Source organism: Antennarius striatus, chromosome 7, assembly GCF_040054535.1.
Source record: "Antennarius striatus isolate MH-2024 chromosome 7, ASM4005453v1, whole genome shotgun sequence".
In the NCBI taxonomy this organism is placed as follows: domain Eukaryota; kingdom Metazoa; phylum Chordata; class Actinopteri; order Lophiiformes; family Antennariidae; genus Antennarius; species Antennarius striatus.
In genome coordinates, this window is record NC_090782.1 from 1737547 (window position 1) to 1752826 (window position 15280).

Consider the following 15280-nt stretch of genomic DNA (forward strand, 5'->3'; position numbering starts at 1 on the left):
TACTGTATTTCTTCGTTAGAATTACAGTAGGCCCTCACACATTCACGCGTTAACACACACAACTTTAACTCATCGCAGATTTTTTGATCTTTTATTGGGATTGTATTTAAATTCATTTCACCACAGGAAGAAATATCTCATCTTTAAAAAAGCATATAATTAATGCAGATCCTTGTTTGTTTCCTTCCTTGTTTCCAATGTACACCTGAGTGACAAATGTAATTTCCCTGAGTGGAACAATGTAAGATAAGCTAAAACTTAGATGAAGTATATGTGTGTTTCTAAAATATCATAATCTACATTTAGAAGTGCTGCACCCGAATGTACTAACAAACACATCCTGTTCCAGTTAATCACCTACTGCAGACAGCTACAACCTTGATGACGATTAGAATGTTCCAACATAGATAACCACAAGTTAACTCCCAACATGTAGAAAAACGTCTTATTGTTCTCGACCTTGTGTGTGATCTAAACTGTTACGACGCCTGCGCGCGTCTTTATCTAACCCTGCTCTATCCATTTTTTAATAAAAGAAAGCAGCCGGGTGGGACAGAGTCAGAGTCTACTTTGAATTGCACCAAGTCAAGTGCATCTCTTCTGTGTCTCTCCCTGCTGCAGCTGGTAAAACTTAAAAACCTCTCTGGGTGCCTTTGTCTGATGACCCTGGTCTAGCTTAGAACAGTTTTTAAGTGAATGTTCGAGATTTAGACCCAACATTTCTCTGGTGCCGAAACCCGGGACCCAAGACCTGGACTTCAAATCGACGCGGGAACGCGAAGGCCATCGAACCAAACCACATTCCATCACACTACGTTCGTCGCTCCGAAAAAGGCCTAACTTGACTTCCTGCGCCGAGGAGAAGCTCCGGTGACGGGTCCCCCGTGAACCAGGGCAACATCGGACAAGGTAAAATCTGATAAATAAAAAGAATTCAAGTGAAATTTTGTTGTGTTGCAAGGCTGGACCATATAATACCAATTTAAATAAGCAAGAGATCTCCTAATAGGTTCAGTCTGTCCGGGACGACTGACCGGGCCCCCTCCCACGTAAAGTAACTCGTGAGAGCTGGAAAAGGGGTGCCTATTGAGTTGAGTTAGGACCTGAATCTTCCTGTATACACGGCAGTGTGTGTCGAGTTCCGACCCACGGTGTTTCAAACTGATTCCGCGGCGAAAAACGTTAAGAGTCCGTCAAGACCGACGCAGTGTGTCTTCGGTGCAACGTTTCTGCGTACCAGAGTCGACTATAAAGAAACCCTAAATTTTAAGAATCAAACGTTGGTCCAGCCTTCACAAAAAAAAAAAAATAAATACGTTAAAAAAGCCCAGAGAAGGAAAAGTGCACTATAAAGCGGTTCGAACCCAAAAGTGTTTCATTGTTTCATGTCATGTCTGTCTTCGATGTGTCCACTGCTTGGCTATAAACGTGAAAGTTAAGAGTGAATGATAAACTAACATCAGATCAGCGGATCCATTCTGTGCTGTGTGGCAGATTGTGTCTGTGGACAAGCGTTTGCTCCGTTCGCGCGCGTCGCCCGTTCACGCACGCACACACACACACACACACACACACACACACACAGACACACACAATCATCCTTTTCATTGTAAGACATTATTACTCACATTTAATGTAAAGAACATTTCTGTCGCATGAAATTTCTGAAATATTCTGATTTTATTTAAAACTAAATGAAGTTTTCTTTTCCGTTTTGTTTGTTCTAATTCGTGGTTGTAGTTTGAAGTTTAGGACACTACAAGCCCTCATTCCTCACACACACACACGCACACACAAACATTTGCACCATGGGACAGACCCAAGCAAAAGACATTGCAACCAAACCTGACGTCCGCTTTATGCAACAATGTCATGCGGACTCATGTAAATTTCTGAAAAAATGGATCAAGAAACACGGATTCAACCCATGTTTGAAGAACTCTGAGGAAATGACAGAATTGGTCCGAAGATTGCGAGAAGAGCGAAAGGAAAAACTGAGGAAAGGAAAGAAAACAAATGTGAAAGATGAGGAGCTGAAAATGGCCAAACTTTGGCTCGAACAAAGCACAAAAAGAGTCCTCGCCATCCGAGTGAAAGACGAAAAAAAGAAGGCAAAACAGTCAGCCACGATGGCTGCGCTGGGCATCTCCCCAGACCACGAGACAACGCCCAAACAGCCATCCGAACACTCGACTGAAGCAATTGATCGCCACGAAAGCCAAAGCAAGTCTGACGAAAAACAGGAAGATCCTCAGAGCACCCTCGAGGGGCGGACCCAAAAGAACCGCCTCAAAAGAAATGCCAACCCACGCCTACCAGATGATAGCTCACCCTCCCTCACCCGTCATGCTCGCAGACAGCAAGAACGCTTGTATCCTGAGCTGCCACAAGAGGGCGTGCAAAACTCACCTCAACAAATGAACAACCCATTCGCCACCAGCAGCCCTCCAGCATACACAGGCAGCCCACAGTTTCAACCACTCCCCAAAGCCTACGGCCCCCTCTCATGGCCCGATAGCCCAGCCCAAACAACTGGGGCCGTCACCCAATACCCCATGTTCGCCGTTGCAAATCCGGCCTACACAGGCCAGCCGGATGGCCAGCCACCAACCATCCTGGTACACCGCCCATGGACTCAGCAGGAATGCACCGAAGCTTGCAAGGGCCTTGGAGACGTCGAAAATAACCCCACAGAATGGACAATTAACTTCCGCAGCTTGGCTCTTAGCTACCACCTCAACGGCAGAGAAATGGAAAGCGCCCTTAGAATGGCTCTAGGACATCGCTGGAGCAGAGTACGAGGCTCCTTCAACCCGAACGGAACCGATGGCGCCCCCCTCCCACACGACTCAAACGACCTAGCCGGAAGGACAGCAGCAGTCCTCCACAGAGTGGAACAAACCTTCAGAAAAGTCCCAGACTACTCCAAGATCCACCAGTGCCGCCAACAACTCTCTGAGTCTGTCGAAGAATACAGAGCCCGCCTGGAAGAGGTCTTCAGAAACAATAGCGGCCTCCAAGACGACCAAAACCCAAATGGTGCTTACCAAAGCCAACTTAAGAGTCACCTCATGGATGGCATGCAAGAGTCCATCCGAAGATTCATCCAGAAATACCTCATTACCTGGAGGACTGCCACAGTTCAGGAAATCATCCAGTGGGCAACACATGCCACTGAGGTGCAACAAAAACGCAAAGCTTCGGACGCAACAGCCAAACTCATGACTATCCTGGAAGGAGTCGACGCCCTCACCACGGTCGACCCCCCAGCGCCGACTGGCATTTACTACCAAAACGCCCGTCGCAGCAGAGGACGAGGCCGTCCCAACCAGGACCACAGACGCTACTCACGCCGCACGGCTACTCAAGACGACATCTGCTACAACTGCAACAAAGCAGGTCACTTTGCCCGGGACTGCCCCCTTCCCAAAACTGGATACAGAGGCCCTTCAAGACGAGACCCCCCGTTCAACCCTAGTCATTCACAATGACTAGCACGGGACCGCAGTGTAGACGATGGAGGAAGTGATGCACCAGATCCAGACGTGCCCCTCCAGATCTTAGACCTGCAGGCAATTTTCTCGTCCCTAGTAATTCCAACTGAAGCCACCAGAACCCTTCTGGTAGGCCCACTGCAAACAGCCGTCACCTTCGTCTGTGACACTGGAGCTGAGGTGTCACTCATCCGTGATGACGTTCCAGGTCTGAAACCCTCCGGTCGGAGCATACTCGTGGTAGGGGCCTCTGGAAAACCAACGCCCAATCCCTGGTCCAAAAAATGTAAAGTCATTGACGAAGATGGAACGGAAGTCACGACCACCTTCGTTCTGAGCCCACACTGTCCAGTCAACCTTTTAGGCCGAGACCTCCTTGTAGCACTCAACCTCAGTATTCTCGCTGACGGAACGACGCTCAAAGTCTCCAAAATGGACAACACATCACTATTGGTCCTCGAAAGTCCGTCCACGCCTACCACTTTCTATGCCTTGGACCTAACCACAGCAGGGCCCTCTTCGGTGACCCTAGACCTCCTCGCACAGACAAAATCTTCAGTCCCATGCCATTCTACAGTCATCCAAACGCAATTCCCCCTCCATGTGACCATCCTCTTCCCTCACCACCCAGTGGACCACAAATGGCTATTGAGGTTCCACCGCCTACGGCCCTCAAGACTACACATCAAATACCTTTTGTGGGGTCCAAACTGGGCCTGTGCAGTCACAACTGTCCAGGAGGAAGTATCAGCCATGATGCCCAGTGATGCAACACCGCATGTAACCTTAGCTCGTTCTGCTGAGATGTCATGGCAACAGCTGAACCAACGCGCATCAGCAGCTGAAAAGACGCGTCACTGGGAACAAGTTGACCCAACCACTTTTCGTTTGGACCATCACTACTACGGCACTATGTGGAAACGCCCCCTCGGATGGACTACTACGGCCTCTCCAACGACTCACTTGTCTGCCTGACAACCAGTCCAAGCTCTTCATGTAGCCTCCGACTTTCCACAGATTCCACTGAAATTCTGGTCCACCTCCAAAGCCGACGTGGGTCTGTTGACCACAGCCTCCCAAGTGACAATCGAACCAAAGACAACGTACAGACCCAGAGTGAAGCAATACCCCTTAAAACCCGATGCCAAGGAAGGCATCCGTCCCGTCATTGCTACCATGATTGCTGCCAAAATCCTCGTGGAGTGCCCCACAGCTGAGTGTAACACACCCATCTTCCCAGTTCGAAAGGCAGACTCCACTACGTGGCGCCTGGTCCATGATCTCCGAGAAGTCAACAAAGCCATCGTCCAACGAGCCCCGTGCGTTCCAGATCCACATACTCTACTGAATGAGCTCCGCCCGGAGCAACGATGGTTCACAGTCATTGACCTAGCCAATGCATTTTTCTCCATTCCTCTCCACCCCTCTGCCATGGGTTGGTTTGGGTTCACTTTTGATGGGAAGAAATACACTTATACGAGACTCCCTCAAGGTTTCTCCGAAAGTCCCACCATCTTTTCTCAAGAAATCAACAACTGTATCGCACTCCATGGCCATGCCCAAAGCACCCAAATCCTACTCTACGTCGATGACATCCTCATAGCCAGCCCTACACCAGAAGAAAATAAACTCGAAGCTGCATCCTTGTGTACGCACCTGGCCAACACAGGAAACAAAGCCTCACTTGCCAAGATACAATGGTGCCAGCAAGAAGTCACCTTCTTGGGCCACAGAATCTCTGGAGAAGGTCGACAACTGACCGCAGAAAGAAAAGACGCTGTTCTACAAGCACCTCGCCCTGCCACAAAGAGACAGATGATGGCATTCCTGGGCCTGACAAACTACTGCCGTGCATGGATTGCGTCCTACGCCGAGAAAACACAGCCACTTCTAAACCTCATATACTCAGAAGATTTGCCCCTGTCTGCCCGCCTGGATTGGACCCCCGAAGCTGCAGAGGCCTTCTCAGCACTCAAATACGTCATCACAGACTCCGGGGTCCTGGCCCTGCCCAACTACAAAAAACCCTTCACCCAAACGGTTGATTGCAAAAGCGGTTTCATGACATCTGTCCTCCTCCAACCCCATGGCCAAAAGCTCAAGCCAATAGCCTACTACTCCAAGAAAATGGACCCTGTCGCCGCTGCGCTACCCCCATGTGTTCAGGCCATCTGTGCCGCCGCCATGGCTATCACCATGTCAGCCGAATTGGTCCTGTTCCACCCTCTGACCCTACTTGTTAACCATGCAATCGATATTTTGCTCACCCAAACCAAAATGTCCTTCCTCTCACCAGCTCGACATCTCAACGTAACCGCTACGTTGCTCTCACAGCCCCATTTAACCATCAAACGGTGCGGCACCCTGAACCCCGCTACACTGTTGCCTACTGCCGAAGATGGTGACCCACATGACTGCCAAGAACGCACGTCTGTCTGTTGTAAGCCCCGAAAAGACCTCCAGGACACACCGCTTTCGACTGGCCATATTGTGTTTGTTGATGGCTCCTCCTCCAAAGCCCCTGATGGAACGAACCACACTGGCTATGCCGTAGTCACACAAACCTCTACTCTAAAGTCTGGTAAACTGCCTGGCAATTGGTCTGCCCAAGCTGCAGAATTAACGGCCCTCACAGAAGCATGCAAACTTTTTCGTGGAGATGACGTCACAATCTATACGGACAGCCAATATGCATTCTCCACACTCCACATTTTTGCCGCCCAATGGGCTAGACGCGGTATGAAGACCTCCTCGGGCCGACCCGTCATGCACGCCACGCTCCTCCAAGACCTTTTGGAGGCCGTCCTCCTACCCAGAACCATAGCAGTTTGCAAATGTGCCGCCCATACGTCAGGCACCGACCCAGTCTCCCTAGGCAACGCCAAGGCTGATGCAGCCGCTAAGATTGCAGCCAAACACGCCGTCTCCATGCACCTTCATCAAGCCTCCAGATCGCGTGTTCCTGAATCGATCCCCCTTGAAGTCCTTAAAGACATGCAATCGGCTGCCCCGGACAAAGAAAAGACCTCATGGATGCTGTCTGGTGCTACCGTCACCGACGACCTTTACCATGTTGACAAGAAGCCATGCATTCCCCGCAGCTTGTTCCACACGATTGCTGTGCTGAGTCATGGCAAGAGCCATGTCTCAACAGGAGGGATGATATCAATAGTGGAACAAGCCTTTCATATGTCACAAGGCCTCCAAACCTTCTTCAAAAAACCTTCTTCAAAAATTTTTGTAGGAACTGCATCACATGCTGCCGCCACAACAGCCAAGGCAACGTTAGACCAAAACGAGGACAACATCCAGTCGGCTCCTACCCGTTTGAAATCATCCACATGGACTTCATCGAGCTTAACACAGTCCAAAACTACAAGTACTGTCTAGTGTTGATTGATACACTAACCAAATGGGTCGAACTAGTCCCATCCAAACATGCAGATGCACTCACAGTTGCCAAAGCCTTATGCAAACACATCATCCCAGAACACGGTATACCACGCGTTATTCGTAGCGACAATGGTACACACTTCGTCAACGAAATTGTCCAAAACATAAGTAAACACCTTGGCATCGAACTAAAACATCACTGTGCGTATCACCCGCAAAGTGCAGGCCTAGTTGAAAGAACAAACGGTACGGTCAAATTGCGACTCCGCAAAACCATGGAAGAAACCAAAAAGCCATGGCCAGAGTGTTTAGACTTAGTCAAAACATACATGCGCATCACACCCACAAGCACAGGTCTGACACCATTCGAAGCGGTACACGGCCGACCATTCAACCTCCCACTGTGGGAAGGTCAAACGGTACAAGAACAAATAGGCCAGCTCGATCCCCTGACAGAATGGCTGTGCAAACTCTTTGAAAAAAAAGAAATCCAAAGAGCAAATGATCTGCCCCCTTCCTCTTTATCTCTGTCGCCCACACAGACGCTGCTGAGACCTGGGGACCTGATCTTGCTTAAGGTGATCAAGAGAAAAAACTGGTCAAGTCCTAAGTGGAATGGGCCCTACAGAGTATTGATCACCACCCCCACGGCTGTCAAGATTGCTGAACGAGACACGTGGATACACCAGTCCCATTGCAAGAAGGTCCAAGAATTACAATGAAGGTCCAGCAACTCCTGGTAACAACCATTGGACTCCTGATAGCCACCCCAACTAACCAGCAGAACATCCAAGCAAAAATCTGGGGAGACGAGTCCAAAGCAACAGAATGCCCAACCACCACCAGCTATGATAGAGGTGTTCAACCTTACACATACTGCCTACCCCTCAATGGAACCAAGGCATCGATCACCATCCCCTTGGAAGGACTCACCACCTACTGCTACCGTTGCAACTCCTGGAGGAAACAAGCCAATAAACAACGACGCAACGGAATCAAATACTACGACTTCTACTGGTATGCTGGAGCACCAAGGAATCCTCAAGTGGTCCACTATGACTCCAACCAAGGAGAGCCTTATGAGGAACCATGGAGTCAAGTCTTCCTCTACACATATTGGCCAACACACTCCGGCGATCAGTACCAATGGGCAGTATCGAAAACTGCCAAAGCCTACCGTCAGCTCTTCCCCAAGATGTCAAAAAACGACACCCACGTAGTAATAACAGTTGTGCCCACCACCCCAGGATGCGTCAGATTCAGCCTGTGCCCAGCAACAGATGGCCCGGACCCAGAATTCAACATTCGCGTCTGTGTCTTATCACCTAAAACCATTCCCTCCGTAGTCGGAGGCAACCCTGCTCTCCCAGCAGCTAAAAGACTCATCGCCCCAGCCGTCATCCCGCCGGTACCACACGACGACCCCAGCCACTTTGGGTCTACATGGACTATACACGACGATGAGAACGACCCCGATCATCCTTCTCCATTCCACGCCAACCTTTGGTGGAAGTACGCCAACCTTACAGCCCATAAAGCCAATAAGTCTGGTTGCTATGTTTGCTCCATCCTCCCCCACGCTGTGTCCCAACCACACCTCTACGCATCCCCACTCAGCGAAACCCACTCTCTCAGCATCCTGAACCAGACCCTGGGACTCACCCCCACGGACCCAAACGCACCTCGGTATACCCCACTGCCACGTTTGACCAATGCTACGCCCCTAGGTCTTAGAGCCACTCTCAACCACAATGACCTAGACCATTGCACTGGTATCAATGGCACCTGCTTTCAATTGTGTGTCAACATCACTGGAGCTAATCTGAAAGGCTCCATTATTCCAAGTCACTGCAAAACAATCCGTTCCATTCCCTCTACCACTCACACCATTGCCCTGGATGAGATTTGGTGGCTTTGCGGTTGGAGAGTATATATGGCCCTGCCCCGAAATTCATCTGCTATCTGTGCGCCAGTTCGCGTATCCGACCACACCTACCTTCTGACTCTTGAGGACCTGCCCACCAGAAGAAGCCGATATGTGGATTTCAAACCTCATGATCCCATCTGGGGATCCGATGTCCCCTCGGAAAACAAACATTGGACAACAGGACAAAAAGTCCTCCTAGCCCTTTTTCCAAACATTGGGGTAGGAAAAAACATGTTGCGCCTTGAGACCATCGACTATCGCCTCCAAAGTTTTATTAATGCCTCTATCACCATCAATGATGCCCAGAACAAAGAACTTACTGCTCTACGCCTCATGGCTCTCCAAAACAGGATGGCCCTCGATCTTAGTCTCGCCCCCCAAGGTGGTGTCTGTGCAATGATCGGTGAATCCTGTTGTACCTACATCCCAGACGAGAACTCCACCATCATCGATGCTATGCGTACTATGACGAATCTTCGCCGCGCCATGTCCGCGGACCCTCACCCCCAAGCTGGCTGGCTCGATTGGCTCTTCACTGGCACATGGTCCCAGGTGCTGGTAAAAATCATCTTCCCCTTTGTCGCCGTCGTCGCCCTCTTCCTCCTAACATGTGCCTTTTGCTCATGTTGTGTGATCCCCATGTCAAAACGCATGATGAGCCAGGTGTTCGTTGCCCACCTCCATGCTTACAACCTTGTCAAAATTGAGGACATTGACTCTGACATTGACGAGGAACTATCCTCTATCTAAAGAACTTTCTCCCTCGTCGGGGGAGCAGGCACCCGCCTGGTCCCCTGCTACGTGGTATAGCCACCACCAAGCACCCGTCGCAACTTAAGCGATTGTGGCGCCTTCGGTCAGGCTCACCCTTTTTCCCACAGGTCATCCAGGTCATGAGACTGCCGCTCCGTGCGGAGGGTAGGAGGGGAATTTTCCCTAACTGTGCATTTTTCCATGTTCCCATTCCGAATTGCTTAGGGTTTTTCGCCCCTCCCTGGGTTGACCACCTGTTTGTGACGTTTCTCCCATGATGACACGATGAAAAGCTTTCGAGACAAGTTGTGTTTGATGTTTAGAAACCCACAACAGGAGGGAAATGTAAGATAAGCTAAAACTTAGATGAAGTATATGTGTGTTTCTAAAATATCATAATCTACATTTAGAAGTGCTGCACCCGAATGTACTAACAAACACATCCTGTTCCAGTTAATCACCTACTGCAGACAGCTACAACCTTGATGACGATTAGAATGTTCCAACATAGATAACCACAAGTTAACTCCCAACATGTAGAAAAACGTCTTATTGTTCTCGACCTTGTGTGTGATCTAAACTGTTACGACGCCTGCGCGCGTCTTTATCTAACCCTGCTCTATCCATTTTTTAATAAAAGAAAGCAGCCGGGTGGGACAGAGTCAGAGTCTACTTTGAATTGCACCAAGTCAAGTGCATCTCTTCTGTGTCTCTCCCTGCTGCAGCTGGTAAAACTTAAAAACCTCTCTGGGTGCCTTTGTCTGATGACCCTGGTCTAGCTTAGAACAGTTTTTAAGTGAATGTTCGAGATTTAGACCCAACAAACAATAAAGTATATCTTCTGCTTCTCCTTCTTCTTCTTCTTCTTGAAGTTTCATCTAATGAAAAATTGTAAAATGTTTGAATGTGATTAAAGTGTAAAAAAAAAATCTTCTACTTCTTGCAATGTGAACGGAAAAGCTGTTTGTCTGATTTTACAGTAATTGATTGTGATTGTCATCAATATTTAAATTTAATAAAGATTTTGTCCAATGAACAGATTTATTGATTGTTCTAAATCTTTTCCTATCGGCTTGTCCCTTCAGGAATCGCCAAAGTGAATCAATTGCCTCCATCTAACCCTGTCTTCTGCATCCTCTTCTCTCACACCAACTACCAAACACTAGCTCAATTTACTCCCAATTATTCACATTTAATAAAAAACAAATTTCAATAACATAATTTTCTGTGATCAGAGTGTCAGCATCTTATGTCATCATCAAGAAAAAGAACATGTGTCTTATCAGAAAATTAATGAAATTAATTTTGAAATAATTTGTCATCATAACCTTTTACCTGAAGTGGATAATTACTCCACTGCTCTACTTTAATTTATTAATGTTATGGAATGGATTTGTTGAATTCCTGGATCAATGTGTCATTACAGTAATCACTGACAAACGTATCTGTGAGGGGAAATAGTTTTATGTCACAGATGGGAGGAGAGTGTTCCTCCAAACGGATGGACTTCCTGCTTCATAGATGGATAGTCCTGAGATATACAGTAATCTCTCGCACATTCACACATCAACGCTCGCAACTTCACCTCATGGCGGATTGTTAGTAGGCAGTCACATGATACCGTACGCGCATTCTATTGGCTGACGATTTCCAGAAGTGCGCTACGTTCTGTGAGTCTCAGACTTCCATGAGACACAAAAGTGCTTTAAACAGTCTGTCAGATTGTTTTAAAGGTAATACAGATAGAAGGTGGTTTAATATCAGTATGGGGGGGGGGGGGTTCAGAAACGTTTAAATTACCATAAATTAAAAGATAAATAGTTTGTCGTGCTATCCTGGAATTTGTTAATCGCGTGTGGTTCCTGGAACCCATTAACTTTGAGGAACAAGGACGAACTGCAATTATTAAGTTTTTTGAATTGTTGTCCTAAAGTAGCCACTTGGGATGTGTGTGGATGCTGATGTTGACTGTTGTCTTGTAGTTACTGGTTCAAAGAATGCGTTTTATGCCCCTGTCAAATTGGTCGTATAGGGCCAACCTCATTATGATCATGTTTTTCCATCAAATGTTCCACTTTACCAAGAACTGAGGTTCAATTACTCCCCAGGTTTTCGCAGTCTATTGTACCTTCGGTCAGGAAACAGTGGTGTGAGGATGATGAGGACAAACACCCATTTGATTTTATGACTCAAAACCTGTACCAGCGGTTTGACGTCATCCACTTAAACATCCAATCCTGGATGACTGTGAGGAGATAATCTATGGAAACAGACAGAATGAGTATATCTGGATCGACATGAGTCAGACGTACAAGCTGTACCACTGAGAGAAAATACTGTAATGAATGAAAGCAAGATCTATGCAGAATGAGGAAAACACAATGACATTCCTCAGAATGCATGAAGGATACAGAAACAACATATCTGCATCAAGCTGCCTCTTGTAATGCTATTAACGCCTTTTTTTTGCACTAGATAACAGCTCTAGTGCCAGCAGATGTTTACCTTGATTAACTCAATTAACACAACGATTAATGAAAGGTGGTACCTGATCATTGTTTCTTTATTCAAAAGCCTAAAGACGGAAGAGTGACTTGATGCAGACACAACCTGACTGACAGACCACTGGCTCAGTCTTTAAAATCCTTCAGAATGTGATATCAGTAGTCAGGGACATCAGTACTGACATATGTATTGACATGTTGGCAGTTCTTTTTACAACAGGAAAATTCAAATATAATACTTTATACTGACAGCAGTGTCATGTATTATTTAACAGTTTTTTGATGCATAGTTACAGCATCACTTGTTATCAATTACAATAAGCCCAGGACAACGTGTGCATCTGAACTCTGTCATTGCAATTATTTCTTTGGAAAGGACACAATGTTTTTTTTTATTTTTTAAACAACTCAACCTTATAAAATATTCCATATAAAGTGATTGGGATAGATGTGTAAAGTATTATTTATGAAGGAGTTTAGTAAAGTATGTGAAAAGTAACAGATTTTAAAAGACGCACACCCGGAACCTTCTGGCTGTGACGTGACAGTGCTACCTGCACCACTGTGCCCCCCTGATTCAAATACCATGAACAATATAATTTGCGTTTCGGCCATCTGGGATCCTAAAATGATATTAATTGTCATTAAATATTAATTAAAGTCACAAAAATGACTGAACAAAACAGAACAAGAACAAACACCCTGTTTCATGCTGGACCGTCCCTCCCCAAAACAGACCTGAAGACACAGACAAACAAACCTGGCTTGTCATACACCTTCTCCTCTGTGGAAGATGTAATTATCATCTTGTGAGTGATAAACTGTCTTTAACATATGGCTATTCTGAACCAAAGGCAGCTTTACAGAACAATGAACCACCTATAGGGCTATTAAGGTAAGTGGGCACACGTAGAAACATGTAGTCACATGCTAGGAGGCAAGATGTGAAGGGAAGAGACTGTTGATTTGAGTAATTACTCTGCAGGATGGAAAAGGAGGATGCTGGACACAAACTCCTGTCGGTTCTCTTTTAAAACTATTTCCACAGCCAGAGCGTTCAGCTTATATAACCCTCACAGAGGAGCTGGAGTCGCTGCTATGAGCACGCAAAAGTCAACATAACGCTTGGCTTGATAGATCTCCATGAAGTTGTACATAGCTGAACACTTCCTATGAAGTAATTGTGTGAATGAACATCAGAAGGCGTTTAAATGCTTTGGTCGAGGCTGCAGCTGAATGTCACAGACGCTCTGGACCATTTCCCACTAATTAGTAGCTTTATGATCAGGCAGGGCAGTAAAGGGACAATGTGTAGTACTATCTGCCCGCTGCTGACCCCCCCGGACCAGCCCATTCGTCCAGTAGGAACATCAACCTTTCCTGAGGATGGATATGGATCCTACAGACAAATAAAAATACCAACCCCAGGAGAAGAGAATTTAAAAGCAAACGAGAGGTGAGGAGGAAGTTTTAATGAAGGAGATGAGGGGGTGGGGGGTGCCTGCTCGCTGCTGATGAAAGAGGGGATTAACCAGTGATAGAGGAAGGAGAGATGTAGATAAGGGCCTGTAGCGCTTAAGGGAGAAGTGCAAAAACAAAAAAAAAGGAGGAGGAGGAGGCGGCGGCGGAGGCGGAAGAAGGGAATGAGAGTGACGGTTAGGTGTGTTTTTCTTTCAAGAGGCAAAAGTTTTCAAAGTTTAAAGGAATGAGGAAACTTTGGAAGAAGATGTCTGCGAGGGTTGAATATAGCTGCAAAACACCCCCAGGTTGGAATAAAGAGACAGTTTGGGAGGCTGAATCATAAAACTGCTACTTAATCAGTAGAATGGCCACAGCAGTGTGTGTGAACATGAAGAGTGGGATGGGGTGAGACTAAAGTTTATTTAAATCATATTCTAAGTGTCTTCCTCCTCCTCAAAGAACAGGAGACGTTCTTCAGAGAACAGTCACCCGTTTGTTACCATGTTAGTGTTGTTATCGTGTTAACGCCACGCCGTCGTGTTGTAGAGAGGAAGTGTTGTGAGGTGAACGACTGAACGGAGACACACCATGTAAAAAAACATGGTGTGTGAGCTGAACGAGGGCAGCAGTCAACTGTACGAGTTTAGCATCTTCTATTTTGATCATTCCACACTCTAATTGCTGAAATGTCTCAATCAAGAAAGAAATGGATGCAGAGTGAAGAAAAAGTGGTCTCCATCCTATTTATTTGTGGAAGTGAATGAGAAACTTGTGTTTTGGGTGTTGGGTCACAACAGGTGACGTAACGGAAACTTTAGCGCCAGGATGACACACCTCATGCGAAAAAACTGCAAGAACTTTTATTTATTTTGTATTATTTTTTTCTGACATGTTAATAATAGAGACTTCACTCCTTCGTTACATTTACAACATCAACCACATCTGAAAAAAAAGGGCTGATGGGTAGAAGTCAATAGGTCTGTGAAATCCCCGTCCCCCAGAATCAACAAATATCTCTCATTAGAATATGTAATCAACAAACTCAGACATTAAAAGTTTTCAACCAGTTCATCCATTGACTTTTGACAAATGTTCATACCCTGATCCACTTTCAGATATTAGTCTTTTGCCCTAGAGTATAACCATGTTTAATTCCTCCTAGGAACACAAGGTTTGTAACATCATGGATAGTCAAAACAAGAAGTTGACCTTGCCAGTGTTCAACAAGAATATAACGATCATATTAACCTCCCTCAGCAGACAGTGTTTATACAAGAATTAACCACTTTAACAGTCATACAGGTACATGCTATTATATTGTCAAAATATATCAATGTGCTCATTAAAGTCTCAAAGTTAAGTGTATCCCATGTTATCAGAAATCTATGTTTTTGTTTTTTTGTTCATTAGTCCATGTTTCTGACATTGATGATGTTGATTTTTCAATTGTTCCATGTAATACTTCTTCTTCTCCTTTTGGCTTTTCCCTTCAGGGGTCACCACAGCGAATCAATTTCCTCCATCTAGCCCTGTCCTTTGAATCCTCTTCTCTCACACCAACTACCTTCATGTCCTCTTTCACTACATCCATAAACCTCCTCTTTGGTCTTCCTCTAGGCCTCCTGCCTGGCAGTTCAAAACTCAGCATCCTTCTACCAATATATTCACTATCTCTCCTCTGGACATGTCCAAACCATCTCAGTCTGGCCTCTCTGACTTTATCTCCAGAACCTCTAACATGTGCTGTC

At 46.3% G+C, this 15280-nt stretch overlaps 2 protein-coding genes across 2 annotated transcripts in view; one reads left to right on the forward strand and one right to left on the reverse strand.

Moving 5' to 3' along the window:
- The window catches only part of LOC137598558 (inactive N-acetylated-alpha-linked acidic dipeptidase-like protein 2), a 428247-nt gene that overhangs the window by 142999 nt on the left and 269968 nt on the right, over window positions 1-15280 (reverse strand). The gene's annotated exons all lie outside the window — the stretch shown is intronic.
- LOC137598560 (uncharacterized) lies at window positions 701-10319 on the forward strand. The gene is made up of 2 exons (XM_068318836.1): window positions 701-909; window positions 7430-10319. Exon 2 carries the CDS (start codon window positions 7606-7608, stop codon window positions 9562-9564), a length of 1959 nt encoding a protein of 652 aa, XP_068174937.1. The 5' UTR covers window positions 701-909; window positions 7430-7605; the 3' UTR covers window positions 9565-10319.

Bases quoted from the DNA above. Each gene is read 5' to 3' on its own strand.
- LOC137598560 (XM_068318836.1), top strand. From the start codon at position 7,606: ATGAAGGTCCAGCAACTCCTGGTAACAACCATTGGACTCCTGATAGCC.